This window comes from Centroberyx affinis, unplaced genomic scaffold (assembly GCF_046629955.1).
Source record: "Centroberyx affinis isolate AG114_WGS23_722 - 3 ecotype Tasmania unplaced genomic scaffold, CSIRO-AGI_Caff_v1 ptg001577l_1, whole genome shotgun sequence".
Lineage (NCBI taxonomy): Eukaryota > Metazoa > Chordata > Actinopteri > Beryciformes > Berycidae > Centroberyx > Centroberyx affinis.
The window spans coordinates 82033-98023 of record NW_027280027.1 but is presented as its reverse complement, the minus strand read 5'-3'; the positions used below and the strand labels follow the sequence as shown (position 1 = coordinate 98023).

The window sequence follows — 15991 nt, the reverse complement described above, 5'->3', positions numbered from 1 at the left end:
TGAGTGTGTGTGTGTGTGTGTGTGTGTGTGTGTGTGCGCGCATCGGTGTCCTCTCAGGACTCGGCCAAACAGTGATGACTTGTGCTATAGAGTTTATCATCTGTCACTTTTTAAGGTCAGACACAGAATAAGTCTCCAAAATAACACACAAGACAAATACCAGTTGACAGGGTCACCCCTCAACAGCAGGCCAGTCCTGACATTTGTGTGTGTGTGTGTGTGTGATTGGGCATATTTCCTAACTCACTTGAACAGCCTGCTACCATCTGCACTGTCCTCGCCTGTTGACCTTTGTGTTCTGCAGTGTTATAGTTTCTTTTTGTTGTTTTCTCAGTTCACAAAACTATTGGAGATCAAAAAGACTTTTCAGAGCCTCTCGCTTTTTATCTGTCTTCTATGGGGCAGCAAGTCATTTTCTGCTGCCTCTGCAATAAGTGGCTAATTTAATTGAAAACTGAACAGTGGTTGAAATTCAAACTCGGTGTCCTTCAGCCCCCGGGGTGCGACTGCAGCTGTAAGACAAGCCATTATACTGTATTTCACCAGGCACACTGCACATCAAGACGTCTTCATATTTGTGCTGCTCTACACTTACCAGAACTCCTCCCTCTCCTCTCTTCTTTGCTCCCTATCTTCCTCTTCCTCTGCCTCCCCTCACCTCGTCTCCTCCTCTTCCCTCAGCCCGCCTTTCCCGCCCCCTCGCCCCGCCCACCGGCCCTCCAGCCCAGTGGGACCATGATGCTCAGCAGCTCGGTGGAGGTGCCCAGCCCGGGCGGCCTGAGCGGCCTGAGCGGGCTGAGCGCGGCGGCCCGGAACGTGGTGCGCTCCTCCAGCATCTCGGGGGCCATGTACAGCCTGGAGAAGAGTCCCGGCAGCGGGGGCCCGGACTCCACGTCGCTGGCCGGCAACAAGAAGAGGCGCTCCAGCCTGGGAGCCAAGATGGTGGCCATCGTGGGGCTGTCGCAGTGGAGCAAGAGCACACAGCAGCTCAACCAGCAAGGTCAGTGTGCTCCTGTCGGTCATGGACTCTTAAGATTGAATTTTCACTGCCAGGTCTAGTCATGAGGCTGTTTTTTCTCACTCTGTGTCCGAGGTGGGGCCTCGAGTCACATGACTTGGACTTGAGTCAGACTCGAGTCACAATTTTAATTACTTGAGACTTGACTTGACTTTGGATCAGCTGACTTGGGACTTGACTTTGACTTGTACTTTGATAACTTGAAAAGGTTTGTAAAGTCTTGAAAAAAAATCCTGGGTAGGTAGAAATTACTTACATTGAAAGTTGTGAAATTTGTTCCACTAGACGACTGAAATTAAATAACATTTTTATGGAATGATTTTGAAGTTGAAAAATGACAGAAACTAAACTTATGATGCTCTTTCCAAGTTTTTATCCTATTGCAAGGATATTGCATTGAAAAGTCCTAGATATTTTGTTTTCCTCAAGACATTAAAATGATACTGAACTCTTAATTTGTTCTGACTTGACTTGGCGTTCTACATTTACATGGACTTGACTTGGGACTTGACTTGGTGTTCCACATTTAGACTTGAGACTTGTGCCTCTTTGCAAAAGACTAGCAAAGTTGGTCACATCTCTGCTCTGTGTGTATCTCTCGCTCCGTTTCACCATCATTACTTTTATTGCACAATATTTTCAGTCACTACTTGTTTGTGCAGTTATTCTTTCCTTCACCCTGTACTTCCCACCACTACAAAATGTTCCAAGAGGGTCAAAGCAACTTTCACATGGAATGCATGCTCAATTTTTTTTTTCTTTTCTTTCTCTGCTATGCTCATTTCCCCTCTCTCCTTTCATACTCATTTGCTCATTCTCTGGCTTGCTTTCCTTCACATTACTTTTGTACCCCCATTTCCTTTCATCTGATTCTCTCTCTCATAACCTGTTTTTCTTCCAGTTAGCCCCCCCACCCCCTTTTTTCCAGTCCCACCATTCCAGCTAGGTCAGTGTGACTTCAGAGCAGCGCTCTCTAACTCCCTTCCTCCCTCTCTGGCTCCTTCACTCTTTCACTTCTCATTCTCAGCTTCCATAATTGCCCTCTCACTTGTCCTTATTCCCTTTCTTTCCTGTCCTTTCTCCCTTTGGCTTCTGTTTAATGGTGGATTCTGATAGCTATAAAAGTATGGGAATATGATTCTATTGGTTCAGGGCTGGGAGAGATTTGAAGCCGCAAATTATATTGATTTCCAAACGGAGATTGGATTTTTAATAGGAAAGACGTTTAATCATCTTTACCCTCCTTGCTTGGGTTTCTATTATCATGGCAAAATCTTTTATATGCCTTAAGAAGTATTAAGTGCTTTGCTGCCTCAGTTACATTGGTAATTGATGCTATAACTGGTGTAACAGAACATCAGTAATTGTTTTCCTAGTACGTACAATAATATTAGCATAAGCCATTGTAAAGGGTATTTGGCAGTGTGAACTATCTGCCTCAGTTATATTACTTCTAGTCTCTTCTCTTATTCAACATGCTCTAAGTGGCTCTACCTTTTGTGGTATTATCATTGTAATGATTCCTTTTCAAAAGGCAGCTCTACTATTGTGACCATCATGGTGTATTGAACTCTGAAGTGGGTTGGTAGCCTGTATGCCCAAATAGCAGCTAGAGAGCTTGGTGGCTGTATGACAATGATAGTGGCACTATGTTCTAATATGTCTCCTGTGGCGTATAATTACAGAGGCTGTGCAGCTGCAACAAAAGTGTTTCTGACTTTGCGCCTCAGTGGCAAACACAAACCCACTCACTCCCAGTGGGAAATAGGAAAACATGTCACACACGCGGGGTTTGGTAAAGACACAGAGGCAGGGCCAGGAGCGGCACGAGATGCTGCTCATTGCAGTGCCCTCTATTTCTTTCTCATTCTTTTCTGTTTTCCTTACAATACATTGCAGTGTAACCTTCTAGAACCTATGTAGGCCTATCTATGTGTTTTTTTTTGTCTTTTGTTTGCGCATATATGTGTGGTTGTATGTGTGTGTGTTTGTGTTTCTGTAAGTTTGTGGAGATCTGAGGCTTGTTGTTGTTGTTGTTGTGTTCTGGTGTGTGTTTGAGTTAGTGAGTGAGGCGAGCCGTGGTTCAGGATGGTTCAGGATGTTCCTCCTCTGGTTACAGCCCATTTTGAGGTGAGGTTCCCGATAGTTGCCTGGGTCCAGACCTTTGAATCCGCCCACTCCACCGAGTTGACTGATTCTGGTCTGGCATCGTGACATGAAACAGCGGTTTCTCGGTTGAAAAATGATCCAATGAGCGCCAGGGGGACTAACCATTAGCCAATCAGCGCCACGGGTGGGACTAACGCCGTTGTCAAGCTGTTGTCAAGCGTTGTCAAGCTGTGCGCCGGAAGGAGGAGTAATAACAACAATGGCGACCGCTATAGACAAGATAGACACTGCTATCGAGGCTGTTCTAAATCGAATAAAGTACCAATTACTTTGAAATCCGAACAGCACTCTGCTTTGAATGCATTTATTCAAAGGGGAGATGTTTTTTTCGCATCAGTGTCGACTTAAAATGACGTTAGATTCAGGCGGATACGTTGGTCTCTAGTGATTGGTTTGGGAAAATCGAATCCCCCTCCACCACGGAAATCGGTAAGAGTGGAGGCAATGTCAGACTGAAGATGGAAATGGAGTGTAACGAGTTGACAATTCTGTCTGATATCAGGCAATCCCGATAGTGAATGATCTTGAAAACTCAGGACATACTTCATGCACAGTTTCAAGAAAGTACTTGAAAATTTCATGTGTGTTGCCCAAAGGATATACTTAACAAGTCTATTATTGAGTCCTAAAATCATAATTTTCTTAAAATAAGTGAAAAAATCTACCAATGTTGTTAAATAATTTCCCTTGTTTCCAGTGCAAATCATTTTTTTTTCAAGAATTTTGGAGAATCAAGTGTTTTTTTCTTGATAGTAGTGCAGTGATCTGCCTTTTTCTGCCTTGTTTCAAGATATTGACACTCACTGCTTGAAAATTCCTGAAAGAAGTGAGACTGCATTGGAAACAAGTGGAGTTATCTCACCTCATTGTCAGAATTTTTCTCTTTTTATTTGAAGGCTGAATATGAGACTAAAGGACTTTAAGAAGGCCATTTTTTGCAGTGATATCGTGACAACAAAAAAAAGAACTACTTGAAGATCAACTTCAAGAATCCCGTCGCCATAAGGCATTACACGTCGATTGAAGAATCATTAATTAGCAAATAAAATGCTACATCAGATATAGGTTATAGTATACATCAATGCACTTTCTCATGTAGATTTTGAACTTACATACTATTTATACTAATGGACAAGTAAATTGCAGGTAAGCTGTGAGGTAAATTGTACAAGTGTATTGCAGTTTGATTCCATGTATCACCTATAGCCCAATACAGCACAGAATACTGTAAGCTCATTCCTGATGACATTACTGCTGTGTGGCACAGCATGAGCCAAATGCCTCATCACTCAAGCGACTCTTTTCATTAGCAATATAGAATAAATGATTATTATTAATTAATTTAATGTCAGCAAGTTGCACCTACTCATCATTGAACCTCATGACTTGCACAACCTCAATGCAGCCTACAGCAAACGCTCGAATTTGGCGTAGCCTAATAATAACGACATTGGTGAAAGAGATGGAGCTTTATTTATTTATTTCTACTTACATTATTTCACTCAATTTAACAACAAAACGGTTGGCAAATGGGATCCAAAAATCCGATTCATTTTCACCATAGGCAAAAAGAAAGGAATCCTGATATAATCCAAAAGCCCCAAAATAAAGATGCTTTTGATGCTGTGGAGTGGCCTCTATCTGCAGTATAGGATCTTGCCTTCACAGCACTTGCAGAGAGATATTTGAAATCTCACGACTGGTGCCAGGTTGTTGTGAAAGAACCAGAGATTTCACCTACTGCTTGAGTTTCGCGGGGTTTCGGGAAACAATGAATGAATGTCTTGAAGGACTACTTTTCGGGAAAGCCAACCGCCTGATCTGTTCTGCCTGGCTGACATGCTGCCGCTGTAATGGGTGGGGTTGGGTGGGGTAGGGAGGGGTTGGGTGGGGTAGGGAGGGGTATTCATCATGTCAAAGCCTCCATGTCAGCCAGCGTAGCTCTGATCCGTCCTCATCTCCTCTCACTGCACTACACCGCACTGTTCTGACACGGCCTCAATCCCTAATGGTACACATCTTCAATGGGCCGTGACCGTATGAAGTAAATATAGCAAGACTAGGCAGGTTTTCTTTTCTCTCTTACTCATAGCTGTGACTGCTGTGAAATGATGGGAGAATGGAGAGATATAAGGGAGAAGACAGTTGGCCATTTTGGAGGAGAGAGGAGGAATGTGGATGAGAGAAAGAGAGATGGTAGAAAAAGAAGTAAAAAAAGAAAAGAAAAGTGGGAGGGGGGTTCTTCATACTTGTTTTCATGCCAGCTCTGACATAGTCACCATATGGCCAACGGATAGTGCACATGCACACATGTACACACACACACACACACACACACACACACACAGACATGCACACACACGCTCACATACAAATCCTGTCTCATTACCTGTACCTGGCACTCATCAGTTTGAGATGGCTGATGCTCTGCTACACAGTGCACACACACTCACACACACACACACACACACAAACAGGCATGCACACACACACGGTGAGCTCGGCGCACTCAAGCACAGCTGACACTTGTCTGACGCAGGGAGAGCTGTCGATATTTTCACCAGAGGGGCTTTCATGTCTCTGTGTTCTTCGTGATGAAGAGAGCACAATGGAGGGGAAAGGGGGGATGAGGAGGCTAGAGAAGGAGGGGTTGAGGAGATGGAGGAGAGGAAGGGGGGACGAGGTGGGTGGGGGTGGGGGTGGGGGGGGTTGTCTAAATTTAGATGTTCTCAGCTGCCAGAGGAACACATCGCGCCTGGAACAAAATCACAGTATCATCCACCGCTCCCCCCCTCTTCTCCTCCTCATCTCTTCCTCCTTAATGCGTCTCTCCTTCCTATATGGCGGCATCATCTTCAGCTCCTGCTGCTCCTCACCGTCTCCCCTGCACTCCCTCGCTCTCCCGATGTCAGTAGCTGTGTTGCTCAGATCTTTGCCGCAACACTTTTGGAGACGCTTTCCCAATACCGCTCTGTGATTGACTGAGCTCGAGACTACAGCTAAATTGTCTCAGGCAGTTTCAACCGAATGCTCCGATTGATTCGAGTAAATTTAATCACAAGCCCAGGTTTGGAGCTGTTACGTAAAATTCAGGATTACATCTCTGCACTACCAGGAATAGACCGTTCTCTATCGACTTGACCAGGTTGAGCCTCGAAGCCTATTCTTGGAGGCAAACAAGGCTGTTTACTGAGCGACCTGGTCAAATTAGAGGGGGGAGAGAATGGGCAACCCTAATCTGTTGTTTTCTCTGCCACAAAATTCACTGCAGCTAGAGGCAAACAATGGCTGGATATAATTAGATGGGTGACCCAGACAGACAGACTGAGGGTCAGACAGATAGACAGATAGAAGGACAGACAGTCTTCCAGTTTGGTCAAGTTAGATTAGGGCCCATGTTGTGTTCCTTCCTGGCGGTCATTAACGGCCCAATCAGGTCGGCTGTCACTGCTCCATGTTCCGAGTGGCAGATGCATTGATTGGCTGACGGGGCGGGTCGGCCCGGGTGCTGGCCCCCTGCTCCGCTCCGTTGGTCAGCTAATAACCAATCAACCACAGGTTGAATCGCTCCCCTGAGCAAGGAGAGTGAGAGGAAGTGTGTGGAGAGCAATTTGGGATGTTGGGATGTAGAAATGGAAAAATAAATGAAATGGAAAAAATCGTATGTCTTTTGATACATTTGCCCATTGATTCATTGATTGAAAAGCAGATATTATTGAACCACTTGCTGTAGTTGTTAACGGCACATTGTAGCTAGCTGAACCTTGTGGAAGAAAACAAATCTGTTAAAAAGCCTTTCATAATTCTAAGTTAAGCACTGCACCCTTTTAAACTTACAATTAGGACTAGCCAAGTAGAATAAAGGCTTTTAACAGAATTTTAGAGTGCCTTGGATCTCTCTTTTTTCCACATGATTACCCAAGGACCTTTTTTTATCTAAAGAGCACCCAACCTCACAATCATATAACATTAGATACTAAGAAGCATTCCAGCCTCCTATCTGGTAACTGAATCTCTTTATATTTGTTGTTTTCGCTTTGGCATGAAGTACCTTTGCAGAATGCAGGGAGAATTAAATAATTAGATATAGAGGAGAGGGGAATAAAAGAAAAGAAGTGGAGGGAAAGAGAAAGAGACTGAACATTGAGGCGACCGGTAGAGAAACAGAGACGTAGAAAAGACAAAGCGCACAGAGAGAGAGGGAGAATATGTCAGCGTCTCACCATTAAAGTGCTATTAAGAGGTAATGTGGTTATAGTGTTGTTATTGTGTCAGTGTATCTGCAGGGCATGTTCTAGCCATGCTGAATTTGTGAATTGGATCCAGTCGATGCACGGCTATCAGTAGAATCGGCCCCCGTAAGCTCTTATGCAAGTAAGTGTTTTCTTAGATGTGTGCCTTATTTGTGTCTTATTCTCGAAATAGCGTCAAAGATGTTTATTTTCCAGCTGCAGACAGGAGCGGTTGGTGTTGCTTCCCCTGGAAAAGAGAGGTGTTAAAACTAACCGAAAAGAAGAATCATGGTTCCAAAATGCAGATCTGCCTACTTAATCAGATTTTGAGGCGCTTAGGGGGCTTAAACTCGCCAACTCCGGCTTGATTACAGTCTAGTGATCAGGCCTTTTAGTCATCATTATAATCCAGCTGACCCATCCCTGCTCTTATCTGCCAGTGATAACTGTGAACTCTCTTTATTATGATTCATAAAATAATCTAAGATAAGAAAAGCTTTATTGATCCCTGAGGGGAAATTGGGTCATTACAGCTGCAAAGCACAGAGGTTTAGGTTGAAAGAACGACAAGTAAAAAAGGTAATAAAGGATATGAATATAAATAACACAGCATTAAAGATCGAGCCTGTCTATGACGCTAGTAAAACTTTTCTTTCTATGTATCAAGGTGTACTTCCATGTAATAGGTGCATCTGTATAAGGTGTGCTTCCATATATTAATCCTCATGTTTGATTTATATGCTCAGGCCAAAAGAAACCTGCTTGTTTGCCATAATGGCTCTCAGTTTCCCTCATGTTATTCCAGTCTTAACACAGCGCTGCCTCCAACTGTGCCACTGTCTCATTATTCTCAGTTTTGTAACAGGCGAGTGTTGGGGATGGCATTTTGGTTCTGTCTGTGTTCTATTTATTACCTGCTATTATTAGTATCGGTGAGGAGAAAACACACACACACACACACACACACACGGTTTCTCAGGTTTAATGGGTGAGTCACTCCTCCACTGAACACAGTCTTATCTCCTGAGCAGGTTTATCCATGACTGAGGAAACGGAGCCAGCAGAACGGCTCCCAGTGCACTGTCAGTCTGCGCAGAGGGACGGGGCTTGATGAGACTCAGCTCACCAGGAGAGTTAGATTAAAGGAAACCATGCATGAATGTGTGTGTGTTTTTGGTGAATGTCCCAATAAAAGGCTTCAACTCCAAGTCGCCCCACAGCTTAGAGTATATGTGTGTGTGTCTGTGCCCGATGTGTGCGCATGTGTTGGCTGGTGCACATTCACACTCAATCGCCTCACTCTTTTCTGCTCCATTTAGCTCTCAACCCACTCAACACCCATCCTCTTCGCCTCTCACCCTCTCCTTTCTTCTTCTTTTAAATCTGTTTTTTTAATCTCTGTCCTCGGCGTCTGTATTTGTGCGGGGCCATAGCTGCTGCTGGAAGAACACCAGAGAGTGAGGAAAGACACAGAGACAGAGAAGGAGAACAGAGTTTCTTTAAGTGTCTGACACAGGGAAAGGATCCTTGTTAGTTTCCTTATTAAATGGGGTCCAACTCTCACAGGTTTTCAGACCACTAGCAACCACATCACTGGATGTACTACTGTCAGACAAACAATTTTGAGCTATCGGAGCCATCTAGCGCTAGTGCTGATGGTGTTGCAGCAATATATAGAAAAGGAGTGGTGCTTCAACTGGTAGTGAGAGTATGGGAATGGGTTCTCAGCGCTGCCAGTAATGTTTAGAAGCCCACTTTCCGTCACCTCTGACTCTGTCTGTCATCACTTATTTTGTTTTGTTTCAATGAAACGTATAATATAATACAGACATTGTCAGTGTATTTTTCTGTTTATTCTGCACGACCGCAAAAAAAATGACTTCATTCAGGGTCACAAAATGCTAACAGACCAGGAATTATGTTACACAGTCGTGACGTCAAAAAGACAAAACAAAAACTAACAAGCTAACAAGCTTTTCTCTCATGAAAATGCCATAGTTGGCATTGTTTAAGACAAGTGAATTTTAACAGTAATGCATTTGTTTCTCAAATACGTGACAGAAGTAAAAATAAGACAACAATGTGTTTATTGTCAGCATACAGAAATACTTCACCAGGAAGAAACAGACAACAATAGGATTTTAACACCACACATTTCAGGGCCATGCACATGAGCTTTAATTGGAGCCTACTGTTTGCTAGTTAGTGTTACGTAATGCTCTGAATTGCACCAACAATATCTTTTACAAGCTAGTGATAGTTGATAGCCTGACGAGCAGTAACCCACAGAATAAACTCTAGGCAAGGCAAGGCAAGGCAAGGCAAACTTTATTTATATAGCACATTTCATACACAAGGCAAATACAATGTGCTAGAAAAGTTAAAGTTATTTGCTTACCTTCACAGCCATGGTCACATCCTAAAAACCAATCAAAATTTACGATGAATGCACCCAAAACATTAGCTTGGAAAATAACAAATTACCATTGGTGTCGTTGCCAAGGTAGAGAGAGAAACTACTTTGAAAAACTAAGATAGGGACTTCCCATACAAATTATTATGCAGGCTTTAGAGTTTGTATCCAATTAATGCTATGTGCATGGCCCTGGCTTTGAGTTTTCCATCTTTATAGATTACTCGCTTCTGGTCACGTCCTTCCCCTCTGTTTCTATCCATAGACTAATAGCAGTGCTGATACTGTATGCCGTTGGCTGCTGACAGGATAATGTCCCCCTAAAGTTCTGCTCCGGCTAAGGTTTGGACAACTGCAACCATGCTCAGAATCCGCCAATTTATCTGAAGGCGTAGAAAATTAATGGACTTGTGGTTGAGTCAAGTGCTTGCAGTGTGAACACATTGCCACACTCCCCCACACTGAGACAGTTCAGTAGGGCAGGCTAATCTGATGCAAGTGGGAGATATCTATGAGGCATTTTTCTGATCTTCCCTCGCTATCTTTGACACAATGAATGCACTCTGAGGGTTTCTGTTTCTATCTAAAATCAATGGAAATGTGTTGGGGTATCAGCTGTAGCCGCGATCTGATAACAGCTACAACTCATTATTCATTTAATCCCTCACATTAAGGAAGAAGTATGTAACATATACTGTAGCTGAAAATAATTTTTTTCCATAATGGTCAAGTTTGTTTCAATTCCTGCTTCGTCGGTCTGTTATTGTGACAGTGTGTCATGAACCCAGCATTGTAGATTGAATCAGGATGTCGGCATTCTTATCTGTCCTGCTCAAACAGATTGATACAGATGATTTTATGGCATTCAAGCGGATGAAAGTGAGCAGAGAGAGAAAGAATACATGATGACAGGATAAAAAGCCACAGACTAGAAAGCTAACATTTGTGTCTTTTAGACTGTGTTACAGTGGCCCACATGATAGACCTGGCATTTTGGTAGTCGGGGTGTTTTGTCAGGGTGACTCACACATGCCCTACTTCTAGCTCCATCTCTGAGTCACAACTAGGAAACACAGTTTAGGAATCTTGGCAGAGACATTTTGGAAAGCTCGGAGTTATCGGATCCTTCAAGGGAAAATGAATTCACAAATGCTATGCTTACAGTCTTAGACAATTCAATCGATGCTTGTGAACAGCCAGTAAATGCACTTTCAGTTTAAGAGGGTATTTTCCTTTATATTTTAGCTTGAGTGAATGAACACTTCAAATTACACTCCAAGGGGAAATGATTTGTTGGATATCAAGGTGACTTAATGCTAGCATTCCTGAATGATAGCTCTTTTTTATTGTTGTTTTATTGTCATGGAAAGGTAAACCACCTTCCTCCTAAAAGTGTGTGTGTGTGTGTGTGTGTGTGTGTGTGTGTGTTTGGAATGATAGCTATTCCACAGAGTGACTCTGTTTGATTTTGTTTTCGCCATGACTAACCTAAAAATCCTAGTGTGGCTTTTGAACTTTCTATTTCAGGTGACTCTGATGCCCTATTCTCTCCTTCACACACACACACACACACACACACCTCCGCCCCCCCCCCCCCCCCTCCATTTCTTTTGAAGCATATTGAGTCACTCTCCTGGCACATAAAATCTGAAACCTTACTCGTGTCTCTAAAAGCTTTTCCTTCCCCGGCAGTGCTTTTAGAGGCTGCCTGTCTGTGTGGACCAGCGATCGCGTTCTCTCCTTCTGTCTCAACTTTCTCTTTTTCTCATCTCTCCTCTCGCCGCACTCTCTCATTACCCTCTTTGTATTTCCTCCTGCTCACCAGACATCCTAATTCTCTCCCTCCTTGATCTCTCCTCCCTTCATCTCCGTCTCCTTCGCTCTCTCTCTCTCTCTCTCTTTCACTCAGACTCTCTATCGTGTTTTCTCAATCTTGCCCCCCACCCCCCACCCCCTCGCTTCCATGTTCCATGCTCTATTCTTAGCCAGACGGATTGGTGAGGCATTCAACTGTGGCTCTGTCTTTCTTAGTGACTATGTACCTGCTGTCATGTGTGTGTCTGTGTGGCTATGGCTGTCTGTGTGTCTGGATTTAGCCTGAGATAATGATTGCTATGGATGTAAAACAGCGTCTTTCAACCAGGTGCAAATTAATCTCACATGTAAAACACCGCACCTGCAAACTGACGCAATGGCAGCCTTTATATTTAACTACAATGGAGCTCTATGATATGAAGCTTGCCTTTACCACGCTGCACAAAGCTTGAGCTTGGCTGGTGAAAATGATGAATTTGCTATTTTGTCTTCTATACTATAACGTCAGTGTTTTCACACAGCAGAGCCAGCTGAGGTGCTATCCCCTGTGTGTGAGCTGAAAAGTGTGTTAGGTGAGTCACCATGGCGTGTGTATGTGTGTGTGTACGTCTGTGTGTAAGAGAACTATAATCAGGGTTTCATTACCACTCCTTTCTGCGCAGAGTGCTGTAAACACACACTTACTCGACACACAGAACATACACAAGCCTGCTGCTGCCTGCTGTGTTCCTCTGGCTCCCTCTCCCTCCCTGCCCTCCCCGTCTTTTGGCTGAAATGGTGCAGCGAAAGAAAAAGAGGGCACATGAGTACAGCTCTTGGTGCATAGGAGCAACACACGCACGCACACACACACACACACACACACACACACACATACCATTCCATCTCAGCCAAGGCGGACATACGGGCAGGTTGATTTTTAAGTCTGTTTCAAGGCCTACGGAGACTGTGCAGCTACACTGCAAAAAAATATTCTTCTTAAAGGAATAGTTCACCCAAAAATGAAAATTCTCACCGCATGTCAGTCAAAATATCGGTGAAGTTTGTATGTCCACATAACACACAGCTAGTTAGCTGGCACAGCTCCATGTCATACAACTAAAGTGGCCAGGTCCTGGTTCTTTAGAGTTCCACAAAGGGCAAAAAATGACCATAAAATGACTCCAAACATCTTGTGCTACAGAAGTGTTCTGAAGCCAAAAGTGAGTCCAAAAGTCCAATATTTACCTTCTTATCTCTTATATTTTCTTCACAAGTCGTTTAGTCTAGTATTGAGACTTAAAATGTTATTTCCTCTTAAAACAAGTGAAGAAATCTGCCAAGATGGTGAGATAATTTCCCTTCTGTTCAATGCAAATCAATTTCTCTCAAGATTTTTCATGAATCAAGTGTCATTTCCTTGGTACTAGTGGAGCAATCTGCATTTTTCTGCCTTTCAAGATCCTGACATTGTCTTGTTTCTAGGAATTACCTGAAACAAGCCAAATTGGATTGGAAATAAGTGGAATTATCTCTAAACCTGAGACCAGACAACTTGTTAAGATTTTTTGCACTGTAGCAGATTTCAGTCTGCTCTCTCTCTGTCTCGGTGGGTATAATAGTGGTACATTATGTTCAGTGATTGACTTGAGAGAAGATTAGAAGAAATATTTGTCACCGAGGCTTTGACTGTCTCTTTCTCTCTGTCTCTCTGATTCCATCCTTCACTGCACTCCTATTTCTTCTTGTCTCCTTCCTTCCTTTGTGTCGTTCACCCATCTTGCATCGTTTAGCCATCAGCATATGAGTGGAGTAATCAAGAGGAAATTACATCCAAATTAGATGACTCTTTTCCTCATTGTAATTAATTGTCATTAGATAGGAGCTCGTGTGGCATATTAACTCCCTGACAGACATCCTGCCTTACATAAAGGTTTTATATTTCAAGAAATCATTTCCTATGGAACATGTTACTGAGAAGGGCTAATCGCTTTGCATTGACCGCTCCCTGGCTTGTGTCTCTGCTTGAGTTGTTAATGTGATTCACTCACACATTCACACACACACTGAGACACACACACACACACACACACACACACACAAAGATGATCCAGGCCAGTGAGATTTGTTTTGTGTAATTATCCCTCAACACGCCAATGCATTATCGTTAAGGACAGGACAACACTTGCCGTAGCAGCCTGCACTTAACTCTCCACCAGATGTATTTGTGCTTGCATGCTATGTTTGTTTATGTCATACAACTGACTTAAATATTTGGACCAATGTCAAGAAGTGGCATTAGCTCAAACTCGTAAACAGCTGAATTAGGAAGAAAGGTTATAGCACACACACAAACACATATACACACACACAGTCATGCACAAGCAGGCAGGCAGGAAAACACAGGCATATATTTGCACTCATGCACACACATACACACAAGCAAACACACTCGCATGTTTGCACACAAACACACATACACCAATCAAACAGGAAACACCACAAGTTTGCTGGTTCAGCCTCAGGTACTGAAAGGAGGTTTTATTCCACTGGTGGGCTGAACTGTATCACATATGATTCTCTCCAACCTGCTGAGATGCCCTTGAGCAAGGCACTGGAACGCTGAATTGTGTTGCAGGGATGCTGATTCTGAGCTCTCATTTCTCAAATATAATGAATATATGCACACGGCTATGCAAGTGTGTGTGTCTAGGCAAAGACAAATACTTAACCTTATGTAACCATGAATGTAGTGGAGGATAAACTCACTTAAACTCAGTTTACCCACCTTTTTTATTTGCCCAATAGAGTTTACCCACATTTTTTAGGCTGACACCTTTTTGATGTCAATTCATAGTACAGGTCATAGGCAGTATTATCAAACTGATGTAAATTATATGAGGATAGGGAATTAGGGGGGAAAGGCATAATTTAAGGCTTTTCTGAAAATAGAATAGATTTTTGGGCATGTTGGTGGTTGTTTGCCATTTGATGATCAACCAGTGGTCATAGTTTACCTACCTTTTCATTTTCCACTAGATCACTGGCTATAACCTTATGTAACCTCACTCTATGTAACATGAATGTGATTCTTACCACAGATGCTATATATATACACCCTATATATACCCTCTTTTCTCCTTATTACTCATACCTCTATATGGATCTTCCCTCTGTCCAAATTTAGCAGGGGTCCGGCGGTGGAGACACCACAACAGATCTTTCATCTCCAACACCCATGCCTGGTTACTGTTGCTATGCATGGCAGATCGTTGCCGTCACCGGTGCATCCAATAGGCATGTCGGTGCAGCCGGGGAGTCTAAAAACAGCATTCTATATTACAGCATATAATGAGAAAGGCTTCATCAGTGTTCTATCCAAATGTCAGAGCAGCCTTAATGATCTACTGAGCGCACACACACGCACGCACGTGCGCGCACACACACACACACACACACATACACACACACACACACACACACACACACACACACACGCACGCAGATGCTATACATCATGTGTGAATGTGCATGTGTGGCTCTTTTCTGCATTGTTGGCATTTTCAGTAATCCCACCCTTCTTTCTTTCCCTCTATGCTATTAATTCTCTCCAATGAAACTATTAATTCTCTCCATCCCCACTTCTTCTCTCTCTTCTCTCATCCTACTGTAATCTCCTTCCCTGTGACGTGATCTTGCCATATCATGATTAGCATGCACTTTGCTCGAGTTTTTCTCCTGAATATCATACCACTCTCTACATCTCTTTTTCTTCACAGCCTCCTCTTCGCCATCTCAGTAGTTACAGATGCGGTAGTGGTCAAGCTTGTGGCTTGCATAAGTCTGTTCAATGACACACTTAAGGAAAGTTTGTGTGTGTGTGTGTGTGTGTGTGTGTGTGTGTGTATGATTGCTCCCCGGGTTGCACATTTCTGTGATATCCATGAGTGTGTCTTCAGGGACTAAGTAATACTCATCATAGTGATGCCAACAGGAAGCGCTTTAACTGCGTTGTAGCATATGTAGATCAAGAAGCCCCCTCCTCTAGCACAGCGCAACACAACAACTTATGTAATGTTGTTATTTTAGCTATTGAACGCTACTTGAACACCATATATATCTGACTAGGTCTAATTACCTCTCCGAGGATGTGTGTATCTGATCGTAATACTGTGTAACAAAGTTGGTAAACAGGACGGGGAGGAGAAAATGAGTAATTTAGAGATTGGATGGACAAAGCAAATAGATAGGGATGATAGAGATGGACAGAGGCCAAAAGAGGAGTGCCAAAAAAAAGAAGGTGAAAGTGATAGGGTGATTAGGAATGAGATGAAGAGGAAATGGATGTACGTTTGTATGGGGACG

General features: G+C 43.2%; 1 protein-coding gene across 1 annotated transcript in view; it reads left to right on the top strand.

The window, feature by feature from the left end:
* The window catches only part of rims3 (regulating synaptic membrane exocytosis 3), a 31616-nt gene that overhangs the window by 8955 nt on the left and 6670 nt on the right, over window positions 1–15991 (top strand). The window contains exon 2 of the mRNA XM_071527826.1: window positions 682–1000. Within this exon, the coding sequence (XP_071383927.1) occupies window positions 736–1000 (265 nt within the window). The 5' untranslated portion in view covers window positions 682–735. The remainder of the gene's footprint in view (window positions 1–681; window positions 1001–15991) is intronic.